This window comes from Phyllobates terribilis, unplaced genomic scaffold (assembly GCF_046119375.1).
Source record: "Phyllobates terribilis strain yellow unplaced genomic scaffold, ASM4611937v1 Scaffold_7__3_contigs__length_470593459, whole genome shotgun sequence".
Classification (NCBI taxonomy): Eukaryota; Metazoa; Chordata; class Amphibia; order Anura; family Dendrobatidae; genus Phyllobates; species Phyllobates terribilis.
This window is the reverse complement of record NW_027362767.1, coordinates 57,586,655-57,603,573: the sequence shown is the minus strand read 5'-3', so window position 1 is coordinate 57,603,573 and position 16,919 is coordinate 57,586,655. Positions and strand designations below refer to the sequence as shown.

The 16,919-nt window shown below is 44.5% G+C and overlaps 1 protein-coding gene across 9 annotated transcripts in view; it reads right to left on the bottom strand.

Annotated features, from left to right (window-relative positions):
• The window catches only part of MARK3 (microtubule affinity regulating kinase 3), a 56,386-nt gene that overhangs the window by 34,417 nt on the left and 5,050 nt on the right, over positions 1-16,919 (bottom strand). For all 9 annotated transcript variants that reach the window (XM_073638593.1, XM_073638595.1, XM_073638594.1 and 6 more), the window contains exons 2-3: positions 10,109-10,300; positions 8,000-8,053 (exon numbers count right to left, since the gene is read on the bottom strand). In XM_073638593.1, coding sequence (XP_073494694.1) covers positions 8,000-8,053; positions 10,109-10,300 — 246 coding nt within the window. The remainder of the gene's footprint in view (positions 1-7,999; positions 8,054-10,108; positions 10,301-16,919) is intronic.

The following is a 16,919-nucleotide window of genomic DNA, read 5'->3' as shown; positions in this document are numbered from 1 at the left end:
GGCGTCATGTGAAACAATGATCCAGTGTCTGCTTGTAGGAATGGCTTCTGCTTGCCAGACCATTTACCAGTGAATCATCCCATCCTGCCCACACTGGTAGTTACCATTACGCCACCTTCGGTTTCTTTACTTCAGTTTTTATAGGATAAATTATGAGCTAAAATAACCTTAAAAAAAAAAAAAAAAAAGTACTTTTAAACACATTTATTACCTATCCTGCAGATAGTTGTGATATGATGATCACTGGAAAAACCACCACAGAACATAAAGGGGCCCAAAGTACTCTGTGAACGGAGTCGTAGTGAGCATGTGCGACCACTGCTCCATTCACTGGTGGACGCACATGCTCACTACTGCTCTGATCACCCAGTGGGCTTTGGAACTCCTGGGGGAGATCTGTAGGGGTCTAGGCAGACGGATCCAACATGATTATACATCAACTACTCTGAAAAGGTAATAGAAGAAGAGAGCTCTTTACATCAGCACTGTAGTTCTGCTAATAAAAGAACAAGGGATTATAGCGCCACATAGTAGTCCACTGTTCTTGTTAAACGTATAGCGGTGAATTAGTGTTTTTTGGCTGGGAGGGTCTGCTAGAAAGGTTCGAGACAGAGCCCCCAATGCACATGACAGCCCTCGGCTTTGTACACGCTTTATAGACAAACCAAGTGAACGGTCCCTGTCGCGTGTGAAGTTTCCATCGCTCACGTCCCCCCCTCATTGTAAAGTTTCTGTAATCTTAACGAGGCAAGATAATAACAGTCACAGACCCCCATAATTACAGACCACCAGTCTATGACGATTGCTAACAAGCGAGACAGGAGGTTTTACTTGTAACTGGAAGATTGGGCTTTGAATAAGTCTGGTTTCACTATAGTCTTTACGGTAATCAGAACCAGACGCCCCTCTCACCAGTTGCGGTTACAAGAAATGTGACCCCACCAGAAGTCCCGCGCTCTGCTTGCTTCATTTGAATAGACCTGTGTGCATGAGGATTGTGACCCATAACTGATAACTTACCCACAGAAAGGCAATTGCTTGTCATCGGTGAGGGTCCAAAGGTTGGGCCCCCGACTGATGCCAACACTAACACTCTTAGGTGACAACTGGCTAGGGGAGAGAGGGAAAAAAAAAAAAAAAAAAAAAAAAAACCTGTACACTTTAGACAGCTGTCAACCAGCTAAACACTGGTTCAGCCGACAGCTCTCGCCCGACTACCCTGTACACCGCACCGGAACGCTCGCTCCTGTGTTCCCCATGCCGCCATCGGACCCCTCTGGGAGTGACTTATCTCGCCGAGAAAAGGATCAGCAGTCCGAAATCAGCCATACATGATCCTCATCTCCCCTGACAATCCATCAGAGGGTCATACTGACTGTCGGCTGAACCATTGATATCTGGTTCATGTGAAGGACCCATATAACCGATGAAAAATCAATGATTCGTACAAATTTGGTCTCAAACATTTCCAATGAAATTGTAAAATCAATCTTTGAGATGAAGCTATAAGTTAACAGTAGGTCTAAAAAAAAAATAAAGAAAACTTATAAATCGAGGGATAGGATATGGAAAAAAAGAAAAAAAAATAAAGTTTATGGGGAATTTAAAAAAAAAAAAAAAAATCCCCTCCAAATGAAGGGGTTCACTAAAGTTCTTCTGTGTCTCCATTTTATGACAATCGTTTGCCGTGTTAAGAAAGGAAAAACAATGTTGAAATCTTCTATTCCCAAGAAAAGAGTGGTGGATTTCACAGCAGTTCGGGTGTATTTTAGGAATAGAGTTTTTCAGACGATCAGCAAATACACATTATGCCATTGATGATCGTTGTATGAAAATATCAGACGGGCCCCAATCGATTTTTTTCGGATGACTATGAACGTTTACCGCTCTAAAGTCGATCGGCGCTCGATGGTTCACATCTAAAATCCCAATGGTGAACGATTTTGTTGGAATTGGTGATTCTGCGCAGCCTTGGTCTCATGTACAGGAGGGGCCTTTAGACTTTTATCCTTGCACATTAATGACTACCTTGAATAAAGCAGTACTCCGCCAGCCGGCAGAGTCTTTACATTGATCCGCACCGTGACTTTCCACATTGCCTCACTTCCTGCAGTTTCCTGCGCTCTGATAATCCGATGTCAGCCAATATTAGATCCACCGCTTATAAAATATTAAAGGCAATAAAGACGGAGCTGCAGATAACTGCCTGCAAAGGGATCCGTAAAAGCTTCCCGCGCCGACTTTCTCTACTCTGATCGCTGCCATCTGCTCTTCCGCTTTAACCAGGTTGGACAAAACACAATAAATCTGAGGGGTCAATTAGACCAAATATGTAAAAAAAAAAAAAAAAAAACAACACAGATGCCAAGGGAAATAAAAAGCTGCGGCTTGTGGGGGGTCCAGTCGGTGGGATCTCCATTGATCCTAACAACAGGGGATCTAAAATGCCCTATTAGAAGGGAGCGCTGGACTCCACTACCTCCGACAGTCCTATAGTCCGCCTTCGCTCTACTCTAAAGGGAACTTCTAAACTCTGTCTTAGGGAACAGTGGAGATAGGGGGGTCCCAGCAGTCAGACCCCCCAAGCAAGCGGCAAGTTAACACATATCCTGAGGATAAGTGAAAACTAACCAGATGAGATGACCACTTTGCAGTCTCAAAATTTTTATTTAGTGACCAGAAGCACAGAATGTATACAATGGTGAGAAATGTGATATTGTGTTTGCAAAAGTGTTTTTTTTTTTCTTCAATAAAAATTAAAAATCCTTAACTGGAAAAGTCCTTAAATAATTCTTTATGGTACATTTACACCAGTATCAAATAGTGCACATTTCAGTATGGATTCAGTGGCGGGGGGTGGGCTGCAGATTTACAAAAATTAAGAAAAACAAAACAAAACACCTGTGGATGTGAAGTCCGCAGCCCCAGTGACTTTACACGGCCGTTTTAGGAGATTTCATTAAGTTTTATCCACAGTATTGACACTTACGGGAAAAGCCACTGTATCAGATCCTGAATGAAGATACCCTAAAGGCCAAAGTCATTTTCTGCAGACTGCCGCACTGTTTGCATGTGAATGGAGCCAATGACCCATTACTGATGTAGACGGTGGCTTCTTCAGAGTCAGATTGTTCCTTTTAATGAAACCTGTAAAATTCCCATGACCGGGGGCAAGTAGAGCCCACCAGAGCTTTTATTCAGGAGTGTGAGCCCTCATTGGAGGGTCTGTAAAAGATAAAGGGCTGACACAATGACCTGCACAGAAGCATGTGTCCACCAAGGAGCCACCGAATGCTTTTAACCCTTGCACACAATAGACCTTTAAATACTGCAATCAACTTTCTCCCAAAACCGCCCTTGTGCCGCCCTTTACCAGACCTTCAGTGAGAGGTACAGACGGGATCAAACTTGTAGCAGGAAGTGGTTGTGCCCGTCGCCAAACACTGGAGAAACAGGAGCTTAATCCGGGGCACTGCTGACTGGGCAGAACACTGCGGCACTAATTATCTGCCAGCGTTCAGTGACTGGTCGTGGGGGCGTGCGGAGCAGATCAGACGCCACATGCTGCTCAGAGCAATGTGCACCAACCTGCAAAATGTGAGGTTATGCGATGGCAGAGCAGAGACACAGGTGACAGGGCAGATGGTGCCCCAGCGCGCCGCAGGTTAATGTCTGCCTCCGTCACTCCAATGTCACTTCTGCTTGGTTTACTTTACTCATCTATTACAGCTTAATGTTGGCTGCTTCCATATCTCCTGCTGTGCCCAATAAAAAAAAAAATGCAATAGCACCCAAGGCCTAATGAAGTGCCACCATAATATATTATCTGTACAATTAAAGGGGCAGTAACAAACCTTTGTCATTTTTCTATAGGATAGATGATAAATGTATGATCTCTGGGGTGGTCCGGCTGCTGGGAGCTTCTCAGTTACCAAGAACCGGGATCCATATTCCTCTGTGTGAATGTAACAGTATTGAGCATGTGTGACCACCTCTTTTGTAGAGCAGAGTGGTCGCACATGCTCCTTGCACACAGGAGACTTTGGGACCTCTGTTATCAATACTGGTGGATAACATGCTCGTGACACAACCCCTTTACAAAAAAGAACAACCCTTTAATACATGGCTACTAATGGGCCACCATATACAGTATACTAGACAGTTGTGGACTGAATGGTCGTACAGCAGACAGCAGTCTCCAGACTCCGATACACAGACTCCTGTGTAGAGAGGAGTGAGCTTGAACTAGTGTCCGCTGCCGAATTAAGAACACAGACTTCTCCCGGAAGTCCGTTTTAGTGTTGAGAGAGATCGATTCTATGGGGGTACTCTGCTTCCTTTGGCAGCCCCCTAGCCCTTACTACGATCATTTTACACCACAAAACTTTGGGTCCCCATTGACTTCTATGGTGTTTGGTTCAAGTTTGGGTAGCGTTCTGGTACCAGAACGGAACTTTGGACTAAAGTGTGGTCGAACCCGACCATCCACCAGTCCGCTCATCCCTACTCCTGTGTTCTCTACAAGAGGGCCGATGTCAGACTGCGGTGGCAATGGCTAATCTCCCAAAGAACTAAAGGATCGGCTGCTGAAATTCCAATGGTCCAGATCCTTCTTTCCAGACATAATCGGGGGGAAGAATCTGGAGATCCCCATATAATTAGTCAGCTCATCTTACTAAGTTTGGACGACTTTAATCTAATGTGTATGGGACTGATAAAAGGGAGCAACTCATTTATAAAGGATGTGTATTACTGGCTGGAGAAGGGTTAAGTTCTCCGATTATTAAAGTCAAGCATGGAAAAAAAACAAAAACAAAGTTCAGACTCTGCAGTTTAGAAGAAAGATGAATGTCCCAGGGTCGCTGGCACTAAAGCATGAACAGGACTTTTGTCCCAGAATGGCATTCCTGCTCCCCTCCCCCTCTGTCCCATTCTTACAGATCTCTCCAGCTGAAGTGACAGCAGGATGACAGGAGCCGGGAGGAAACTGCAGCTTATGGGAACAGTTCTTCCTACCTTCCTTTATGGGGAGGGAAAAGACAGCTGACTGCTGACCCCGTATGTGACTGCTGCAATGTGCGACGCTTCATGTCTAAGCAACCGCTGCAAGAATACAAAAATGCTTTTCTTTGTAGGGACTTACAAGACGGCACGATCTACGGGCCAAGGACGCTGAAAGCCTCATCGTGCATCACATAACTGTGTGCAGGCCGGCATATTGTGGAGAAATGGACAATGTTGTCTGATCGTAATCGAGACATTTCAGATAAAATACAAAAGGATTGATCGAGCAGAGCAAAAATCAATAGGATGTTACAGACATTGCCTGCTCAATACGTCACACATCCCTTTATATCAGGGCACTGAGGGCAATGCTCTGGTAGAGGCGACCTAATGTCAGCATGTGCTATTATAGGAGGGCTCCGCTGCGAGGATTTGGGTGATCTTACTCCTTATACAGGAATGAAAAAAAAAAAACATCTGATGGCTGGATCATGATCCTGGGAATGGGGGCCCAAAGCCCCCTGTGTGAAGAGAGTCTGTACACCCATCACTCCTATACACAGCGAATGGAGAAATAGTGCACATGCTCTAAACCATACAGGTCAAACTATGACCTGCAGGGTGGTTTTATTTGGCCCTCGACACCAGAACCACCAGGCCTATGCGGGGCCCATCATTCCGCGGGGAGGCCTATGCGGGGCCCATCATTCCGCGGGGAGGCCTATGCGGGGCCCATCATTCCGCGGGGAGGCCTATGCGGGGCCCATCATTCCGCGGGGAGGCCTATGCGGGGCCCATCCAGTATACTGGTTGGCCTGCGACTGTTCAAGTTTTTCATTTTGGCCCTCTGTGTATTGGAGTTTGACATCACTGCTCCAAATAATACCAGGAACACAGAAAACCCCTTTAGTGTGATCAGCGGGGGCTTATCGTCCAGAATTGGTGATATTTGTAGTTTAAAAAGGGACAACCCCTTTAAATTAGGAAACTTTGGAAAAGGAGGATCATTCATGCAGATCCGACTGTTCCCAGAGAAGAAGTTACAGGAGGTTTTACTCCATTTCTTCACAGTTAAGAGGACCGCTGTCAGCCAACATCTGACATCTATAGCCTGCAGAGGGCGCTCTATCAGGTGGTGGCCATGCCATCAGCACATCACGCTTGTGAAGCACTTCAGGGTCCATTAGCTCATCTCCACTGGATAAGTGCTGTCACGGGTAACAATATCGCACAAGGTTCCTAGGCCGAGCATTTCCTGGGACATGAGGCAGGTGTGATCCGCACCTACCGCACCGAAACGATGGACGACCCATCAGTCTGGCATTGCATCAGACCCCAGGAACTTCTCAGAACAAAATCACATACAAAGTTTGGCCAACCCCCCATTTTTTTTTGGTCATTTTACCGGCCACTAATGACCTACTGCAGAATTTGGTTTTATTAATTTATATGAATGACAGAAAATATAAAAAAATATATAGGAAATTTGTAGCTGTGGTTACTACCTGGCCTGAAGGGATTCATCCACACAAGGCAACATCTAAACCATTTAGGCCCCAGTGTAAACCCGAATATGTCAAACAATAAGACTGATCATCTTTCCCATAGGGCTCTGTTCACACTATGTAAGCACCAGGAAAGCCCAACATGTCCACAGGGGTCATGAACACCACAGAGTCTTAAAGAGTGAGCGTTTACTTGCCATAAGCAGGATAGGCGAGAACTTCTAGATCAATGATTATCTGAACCCCAAGACCCCCAATTTATTGCCAGCAATGGAGACTTATGTTCCCGGTCTTGAATGGCAGAGGGGGCCATGCTTTACCGCCACTCCATTCATTCTTTATTTGATTAGCGGAGATCATGGGTACTGGACTCTGCCATTTACCTCTCTCAGAGAATGAATGGAGTAGCAGTCACGCATGTGAACCTTCACAACATCCAAACAGGGGACACTATTCTCCAATACTGGAGATAGCACAGGGTCCAACCGGCTGGACTCCCACCAATATACACATTAACATCACCTAACACTTCTTACAAGAATATCCCTTTCAGTTTTTTTTTGTCCCATATATTTTCTTATATACAGGAACAAAGCTTGAAGTCAGAATTAGAAAAACATATCTGCCTTCTTCCAAAAGTAGCGCCACTCCTGTCCATGTGTAGTATTGCAGCTTCGCACCACTAAAGTGAATGATTATCAGCTGCAGAACCGTACATAGCCTTTAAACAGGGGAGGCGTTCTAAATGAAAGAAAGCAGAACATATAACACACACACCCTTTAAGACAAAACTTGGTTGATGATTTACTTTATCAATTGCTGTTAAAGGGGTATTCCGATCTCCAAAATTCTATCCCAATATGTAGTAGGTATAATATTATCAAATACCTCCAATTAGAAATGTAGCATAGTTTTTCTGATTCGCTGTCTCTTTCCTCATGTGTTGGAATTGCAGGACCTTAGGTATCCATGGTTACGACCACTGAGTGACAGTTAGCTAGTTGCTAGTGGTCGTAACTATGGATACCCAAGGTCCTGCAATGCTAACACATGGGGTAAGTAACAAAGAATCAGAAAAACTATACTACATTTCTAATTGGTGGTATTTTTTGCTGCTGCTACGTATTGGGATAGGATCTTGGAGGTGGGAATACCCCTTTAATGAAATGCTCCTCAGGCATCAGAAGAGAAGCCTCTGGCGGCTCCTTACTCCCCACGTATCTGATGCGGATGGCATCCTTTATCGGGGCGCCTCAGTGGTACAATGGTGTGAGGCCGTGGGCACGGACCCTGCTGACATCTTCCACACTCATCTACCCGGTGGGTTTCTTTCACATATGACAAGCGCTCGGTGCCCTTCACATGCAGGAGGAAGTTCCCGCGTAGAAGTCACCTTGCTCTGCCGTCCTGGATTACAAGACAAAGCAGCTAAAGAAAACCTGTGCCAACTTATAAGCCGATAGCCCGAATGTAACAAACACGGCCCTTACCTTCTGCAGACTGGTCGGATTTAACTGGGTTTTGTCAATTATTTTTATTGCAACCTGAAGAAAAAAAAAAAAAGGTTAATAGTTTGATAAAAACAGTTTACAAATTCCAGTACTGAATGTGGCTGGCACCCTGGTGCATAAGGGGCACCTGAACCTTGGCACGCAATCATTTACCAGGGCGCAATGAGATTTCCCAGAACGTCACTTGGATGCAAAGTATAATATATAGAAGCCAAACTATAGGCGAGGAGCCTGGCTGCAGATCACAACCACATGGGGGGACGGCAGGGGGCTGTCAGCAAGTCAGATCAGCAGAGTTTTCTATTGGGAAATTGGATTTGAGGCCCACACAGCAATGGTGCAGAAACTGCCCTGAACTTAAGGAATTTTTGTTATGTTGCAGCCCATAATCAGCACTTTTGATCAGTGGGAGTAAAGGCATTAGAGACCCCCACCCAATCCCTCATACCAGGAGAGAGTGCAGGGGGGCATCTGGCCCTGAAGACTTTCTACTGTGCCTGTACACCAGAGTGCAAGCTTCTATCCCTTCTGTGTCTACAGAGATCAGTAGGGGGTCTCAGGACCCGGACCACCACCGATCAATAGTCAGGAGAGAGTGCGGCCATCATCGTTCTAAAGTGTAAGGGGCGGAGGGGGGTGGGGAAGGTTTACAATTGCAGATGTGACCATGTAACAACGGCTATGATGAATCTCTCCTACACACTGACCTCTACGGCTTCTTCTTCGCTGCTCTTGGATGTGGGAATAGATACGATGAAATCTTATCTCTGTACAAAATCATCAAGCAGCCAAGAAAACAGTCACCAGAGACTCAGCGGCTGGAGACCATCCGACACGGACAACGTCTGGACGTTCCCACGTGGTCTCTTACCCTACAAACCATGGGCCTAGTATGATCCGATGACCCAAACTCAGCAGCCTTACGGGCATATCTGAGACGGAGGACCTTGGGCCAAGACACCCGCTTGCCTAAATCTGGTGCTCTGTGCCCAGATGTCTTATGGGATTTGTCGGTGAAAATAAAGTCACAATAAATGTGCTGGATGACAAATACAAAGTCTACAAATATACTTAGATCCAAGGGTTTAAATGGGCAACAGTGGAAAAACTGTACTAATTGTTAGTGGAGCCACAGAGGAACATACATTTCTGCATCCATCCAATTCCCCTGCATTACTCACTAATTCCAGAGGGCAAGTTTTGCCACCAAACAAGACTCAGCATCCAAGATCTTGTCAATCCACAACTATTTTATATGGCTGAAAAGCTCACGCTCTGTTTAAGAGAGTCAAGTTTTGCCCTAAATTTAGAAAGCCCACATGATTAGACAGGTTTTCGGTGCCCTGGAAGACTAAAGTGAGCATTCAGCAACTCACAAGGAGCTTGGCACCGACTGGTTCCCAGGTTACTCTGCAATGGGCGAGCCTGCACAAACCAGTAAAGAAGGCAAACCTGTACTAACCCTACAAGAGCGGCTGCACACTGTTTCTGGGGTGCATTCACTTTTGCACACAAAGCCCTATCCATTCAAGTTAGATTATTTTGTTAGGGAAGGAGGGGATTAAACATCTATTAAGATAAGTGGCTGATGGGAGCAACCAGAGAATTGGTTACGGTGTCCCATTACTCCAGTGTGAAGTACATTCATACAGAAGATCAAAATCCTCTGAAACGACTTAATCTTGAAGATGTTCTGAATGACACCCCCCAAGAATCTGAGACCCCACATAAAATTGCTCTCCGTACATGCATAAATGAATACATTTGCAGAAAAGTATCTTCCTAACTGGCGCCGTGCTCCTCATAATCAGATAAGTGTAAGAAAATACAAAGTTATCTGAATTTGTGCATTAAGTCTTCCGGTGACCTTTAAACAGGCGGACTGTGTAGTGGAGCGCGCAGAGCAGATTTCCAGCGGAGCGCTGCTTTAGTGAATACACAATGAGGTCTTGGACGATAGGCGAGCCTGAACAACATTCCAGCACACGGTGACATTGAAATACGCAGGTGCGCTCCTCCTCCTTATGTAACAGGCATTGGGGCCGGGGAGAAAAGTGAATGGAGGACGTAGTAATCCCATAGACTCACCTCTCTGCCGGTGAGGATATGCCGAGCCAGTTTTACTTTTGCAAAGTTTCCTTTGCCGATTGTTTTTAGAAGTCTGTAGTTTCCAATGTGCGGCTGCTCGTCGGCACAAGAAGCTATCGAGTTCCTGTTTCGGGCTCCGGAACGGCCAGGACGGGACGGGACATCTTGCCGGCCATCTCCATGAGACGTGTGCTGCAACGAGAAAGAAAAACATCCAAATTTAAAAAAAAAAAAGGATCTGAGTGCTCAACCGCTCAACCTCTACATGCACAGAACGGGAACTGCAAAGCTGGTTTAAAAGGGACGTCCCAAAAATGTACACCTGCTCAGTGGATAGATGATTGGAGATCTCGATGCCAAGCCCGCCAGTGATCGCAAGAATGGGGGCCCCAAGACCCCTGTGTGAATGGAGCAGTAGTGAGCATGTGCGACCACCACTCCTATAGACAGTGGATGTAGCAGGGGGTCACGCATGCTCACTACGTCTCCATTCTCCAAGGTTCAAGATCAATGGTGGTCTCCGCAGCCGGACCCACAGTGATTACACATTTGTGCTTTTTGTGGTCCAACACCGGAACCCCAAAACGCGCACACCATGCTGGCACCATGGCAGTGACCTCATGGAAGTCAATAGTGTGCACGCTCTCCTATTTCCTAATAACAGTTATTACAGGGATAGAGGGGGTATCTGACATGGTAAATTAGGGTTCCTACCTCCCTACAAGCAAGCTTCGGCCTAAGACGGGGTGCGACTATCCACTAAAAAGGGTTTTCCGGAGTAAAGTATGAATGACTATTGTTAGGACATGTCTCCCACTGATCAGCTCTCCGTTTTGGGCTCAGAGGTGATCTGATTGGAGACCAGTCTACAATGTCCATATTAACAGGGTTTTATTTTGAGGCCATCTCACTAAATATTTTTTTATGACGATAAAGAAACACAAAAAGGGGAAAACTATAAAAAGATTCCCAAAAAAGAGTTTTTCATTCTCTGCTCAGATAATTTTATGGTGGTGATCACCAATACCGAAGAGTGAACGATTCACCTTCATGTATGTAACAACAGCAATCATTAAAGGGGCTGTCCAAAGAAGATGAGCGATAACTTAAAAATCGGTGGGGTCCAACCCCGGCAAAAAAGGGGGCACTTTTGTCTCCATTACACATGCTCAACCGCTGTGCCATTAATTCTCTATGGGGCTGCCAGAGACAAGAGCAGCGCTCAGCAGCCCCATAGAGAATCAAAGGCGCGGCGGTCAAGCATGTGTAACAGACAAAAGTGCCCCTGTCAATCGTGACCACCCATCCTGTGGATAGAGCACTCATTTTCACCGGAGACTCACTTTAACCTCTTTCCCTCACAAATCTATGGATCTGCATAGAAGCCTCTGTATATCGGTGACAACAGGAATCGTATACCTCAGTGACGACAGAAGCAAAATGCTTGGATATGACCGCTATACAAGAGTCATGTATAAATGAATATACAGAAGTGACAATCTGATCTGCTGCATCATGAGGCATCATTCACACAAGTATATGTTGCAGATTTATGGAGAGGTCGGCGCTTAAAAATAAAATCCAGAAAAACACATTTTATATGGGTGACAGCCCCATACACAGATCTGTTGCTGTGCATGAACCCTGCTAGGGACATATTCACATGTGGCAGATGCAGTGAGGTTTCTATTTTATATATCTGAATGTTTTTTGTTACATTATGTGGGTGGATTTCCTATCTAGATAAATGGAAGAGCTGCAGAAACTTCCAAAGAGGCGGCTGCACTGATTAGATAGGGGATTCTCAAACGTTTTCCCTCCGGGGCCTCACCAGACATGCCAAGGAGATGCCCGGGTTTCATCCATGCCGAAAAATAGTGCCCCATCAACGATTAGGGCCTGCCAAAAATGGAGGAGCACGGCCGTATACTACTGCCGAACACACGTGCACACTGGGCTCAAATGAGCGTGAACGTGCTCTCGATTAGTAAAGCTTAAAAAAATAAACAAAATAAAAAGACACTGCCAAACCCTTTTAGCGGCGGCCTATTACTACTTAGAACAAAGGACGGGACATGTTGAAATTCAAGATGCCCAATCCCTCCTGTTGGGACACAGTCAGCTGATCCAATGAAAATCAATGTGCTCGGAGTGACGGGTACGTCTGGTCTTGTGGCCAGAAGTCCCCCATTCTGGTGATTGTCAGACCGGTACAGTAAGTAAATGGCAACTTGCTTAGCTCAGCAGGCAGCCCCATGTAAAATATTGATCCACACGATTGGTAGTCCAAACAGGAAAGCGGTAGATTATAAAGAAAAAAAAGCTCCTAGTGAACCCGATCATTTCTGCAGACAGGTGCGGGGTCTCCATCTGTGTATAGACCCCGCAGCTTCTCCACCGAGCAGCGTTTCTTATCTGCAGAGCGGTGGCCTGTGTATAACACACAGCGGTATCAGAGCGGAGCCGGTCCCCCGTCTGCGGGATGCATAACTGACATCGTCATCTGCAGGGCTCTCCCCACAAAGCACTGACGCATTTCCTGACAGCCAGCTCAGAGGACAGGGGCTTTGTAACCAGAGATCCTACAACAGCCTGGAATCCGCCGCCTGCTACTGCTGACAGCAGAGGGGCTCTTTCTGTGGTTGCTTTCCCACCTCTTTTGGGAATAAAACCTGCACCGATGAGAACGGGCCCTGCCGACATCACACCGGTCTGACAGGTTTAATATACAGAGATAATTTTTGCAAAACTCTTCACAGTCTGATGGTAACGAGGAGGATGTAATCACTAATCAGATCATTTAAATGGAAAAAAAACAGAAGAAAAGTGATTCCGACCAAGCTAAAAGTTATAGTCACTTTTCCTACCACTGATCAACTGAGGGGATCATTATCACATCCCCCCAAATTGACATGTCAAAAAATTAATTATACCCTACGATTGGACCGGGAAACCATGTTTGACAAATTCTTCTATTTTTTGTAAATTAAACTGATCGTACACAAACGTCCATCCTATCCGTGATGCTCTGGGCACGGAGACCCTTACAGTGTGGGAACTCTTTATAGTCTATGGCCTGACATGAGGCTTCTCAGAAACCAATAGATGTAAAAAGGGGGATGACGTTCTCATGAGGATCATAGCCCCTTCATTCTAGACAGTGGGGAGGCATCTGCTGTACCACTATAGAAGTGACGGATGCTGTCCAAGAACTGACCGCCGCCGGTAACAGCTGATCGGCAGGGGTGCCAGCTGTCATACCCACACCGATCAGATATTGATGGACAAGCCGAAGGATAGTCCATCAATAAAAAATAAAAAAAAGGGCAATAGACTGATAATCTTGTCTAAAAGCTACTGTATGTCTTAAAGGGTCTCAAATTTATTCATAAGAGATGTCGATTTTATTTTCCAACTTTAAGACAGTGACAAGTCTTTAATGCAGCTTGAGCGTTTTAATAATTTGGGCACAATTTCCTCAGGTTATTTTTACAACGGCTCATAACATGCTCCCCCGATGAATCGACCCCACGTTCTAATCTTGTGAGTAAACAGAAGACACCTCGATTCAGAATTTGGAAATATTAGATGCTCTATATAGTAAATTGTAATTACAAGAATATAAATCGAGCAAAAAAACCCCAAATAAGACACAGATCACACTGTAGAGATTTAGCGACAAGACCGGACAAGCGATGATGAAACCTATCAAGAGTATGTGCACACGTCGAGTATTTGCTGCAGACATCTCGGCTTCAAAAACGTGGCTCTTGGCACAAAAAGGCTGCGTTAAAACAAAGTGCAGTTTTGCTGCATTTTTCCAGTCATTAGAAAGTGTGAAAAATGCTGCAAAAACGCTGAAAGAACGGACAGGCTGCAGATATGAAACTGTGGCAAATCTGCAAGGAAAAAATAAGCCGCGTGTGCATGAGACTTCAGGAATCTTACTCCCTTTCTAGGACTGTAAAATGCTGCTTGTTTTCGTTCTAAAAATGTGCAGGTGAAAAAAAAAAGGATGAAAACGATGTGTGTACCCTTAGGGGTGAACCTACAAGTAGTGGCTGCAAACTTTTACCTCCCCTGTGCGTCACCCAGAGGCGAAGCTGCCTACATGAGTGGTTCCGTTCAGACCAGCAGCGCAACCATGCTGCTGGCCCCGAAGCGCAACCATGCTGCTGGCCCCGAAGCGATCAATCTCCAGGGGCAAATAGGAAGCGCAACATGAAAAAACTGTTAAGCCATATTCACACTTACACCCAGCGGCCCTGTTAGAAATTACATCACATGTAGATATCCATTTTTCACCTATGAGTTCTATATTTAATCAATAGAACAAGTACCTATTAAAGTTTTTGGTCATGTTCACACGTCTGCTTTTTCTTGCCGACCAAGTCACGGATCAAACTCATCTCATTCAATTCAGACAGACGTGAAAATCAGCATACAGCACACAGATGTCATACTTTTTTTTTTTTTTTTTTTACTATTTAGTGTAAGTACTTTGGATTTTTTTTTTCGCCTACAAGAAAATGGATAAAAACTGAGACATAACAACAAAAATGGTTGAAAATTTGATCCTGTGCACCGATAGAAAACGGTCAGTTTTCTCATAAGGTAAAAGTAAAAGAATAAACCTGACAGCAGCACTATTACCTCCAAGAGGACAGAAACCTCAACCGAATCCATGACCTTCTGTCGCCTGCCGTTCAGACCCCCTGTATGACTGACATTTATGATGGAAGTCCTAGTAATAAGCTGTAACAGACGTCCTCAGAGCTACCGGACAAGAATGGACGGGGGGAATTAAGGAACAATACCCTCTGCTATTTAAGGCTATGCTGACATGTCCCGTAATCACCAGTTAGAACTGACCTAGCAGCTTTCTGTTGGCAAAAAGTTATGAAAACACAAATTTTGTTATTCTGTTTTTAAGTAACTGATCTCTGCTGGATTTATTTATTTATTTTTAACACTGAAGTCTATTGAAAAGGGATCAGTTATCTTATTTTCCATATAAATCTGATCCAGTAAGCAAAAACGGATCAAAAAAAACAAAACAGATTGCTAAGTGATGGATCCGTTTTCAATAGACTTCAATGTTAAATTCAAAAAGGATCCAGCAGAGATCAGTTATTTAAAAACAGACCGAAAAAAAAAAAGTTGTCTGCACAACGGATTGCTGTTGGATCTGTTTCTAATGGATCACTACTGGACATGTGAACATAGCCTTAAACTGACACTTGTGTGTCCAGGGTCAATATAACACCTTTTCAGTAACAATGTCCCATCTACTCTCCCAGGTGAAACCCAGACAATAACGAAACCCATTCTCCTTTGTCCTCAACAAACTATGCAGAAAAGGGTCATAAATCGCCACTGACACCACATTTACAGATGGACTGTAGCAAATACCTCTAAACCTAGAAAAGCCTGAAGCCACACATTCCCCAGCCAATACACCTCGTAACAAATCTGTAATGTTACACACTAGTAACAATGTGACAGATCACAGGATAAAAAGCACAATCCACAGACAATGAGACACATGGAAAGAGCAGATTCAGAGGGGATAGTGTGCGTACATACTCACACAGACATGTATGAAACTGCCCAAAAAAAGCAATAAAAGTGGTTTTCTAGAGACTCGGTCATAGAAAACAGTCTGGATAAGCAGGCACCCTTCTCAAAGAAACAGTATGGTATCTATATCTGTCTATATATACACACATTCTTACATACACGTATAATATATACATGCAGTATATACAATCTTCCTATACTGTAGGCTCCTGTTCACATATGTTCTAGTTCTCTCCGTTTTGGGATTCAGTCAATGGGAAATGGAATACAATGTCTTCCGCTTCACTATCAATACAAAAGCATAGTCTGCACAACTTTTTTTGTAGGGCCAAAAAAAAAAATTAAACTGGATTTATTTCTTATATAGAAATATTGAAGTCTATGGGAAATAGGTCGTCCGTTAACGGATCCGTTTTCTAGGCGCTGCGTCTGCCCAGAATGTTGGCGGTGTGCAGACAAGTCCATTAAGAATAGATGGAAGACAAAAACCAAAGCATGCAGCCGTTGTTTCTCCATTTGTAATGGATCCAGGTCTGTTAATACAGGATTTGTGATAGATGACAACTGGACATGTGAGCAGATAGAAAAAATAATAAGTCGCACAGTGGAATATTGGGTGCAAGGCCCCGGACAGCGACAAGACGACCACTAGATAAGAGACAGGCAGCACTCTGAATGACGAGTGCAAAAAAGTGAGCGACTATGGACTTCTCAATTGGAGATGGATCAATCGAAGAACCTCCACTGTCTTCTATAGACTTTATGACAGTTCAAAAACGTTCACAGTGGATAAAAAAAAAAGCCAAAGTGCTATAGGGTCTTAGCCAAGTAGTAAAGAGAAATCAAAAGGCAAGTCTGGTCACCTCATAGGGGTGTGTGAGAAATTGTATATGATATGGGCCAAGGGGTGTGGAAAAATCCTGCGCTGCCAAATAAATGACAAGATGGGATGAAGGAATGCTGGTTTAAAGTCCACGCGTTTTGGAGTTTTCAGATTTTGTCCTGAAGAAGGAGTCGGAAGTGACAAACGCAGTGACATTAAACCAACATTCCTTCATCCCATCTTGTCATTTATTCAGCAGCGCAGGATATTTCCACATCCACTGGCATAGCTTATACAAAAACTTCAACAAACTTTCAAAAAGTTGTCAGAACGTAGGTACCAGTCCTTATAATGAAGCTACACTGTGAGAAACCTCCACCAAGATGGGAAGTAATGACGTCCTGTCCA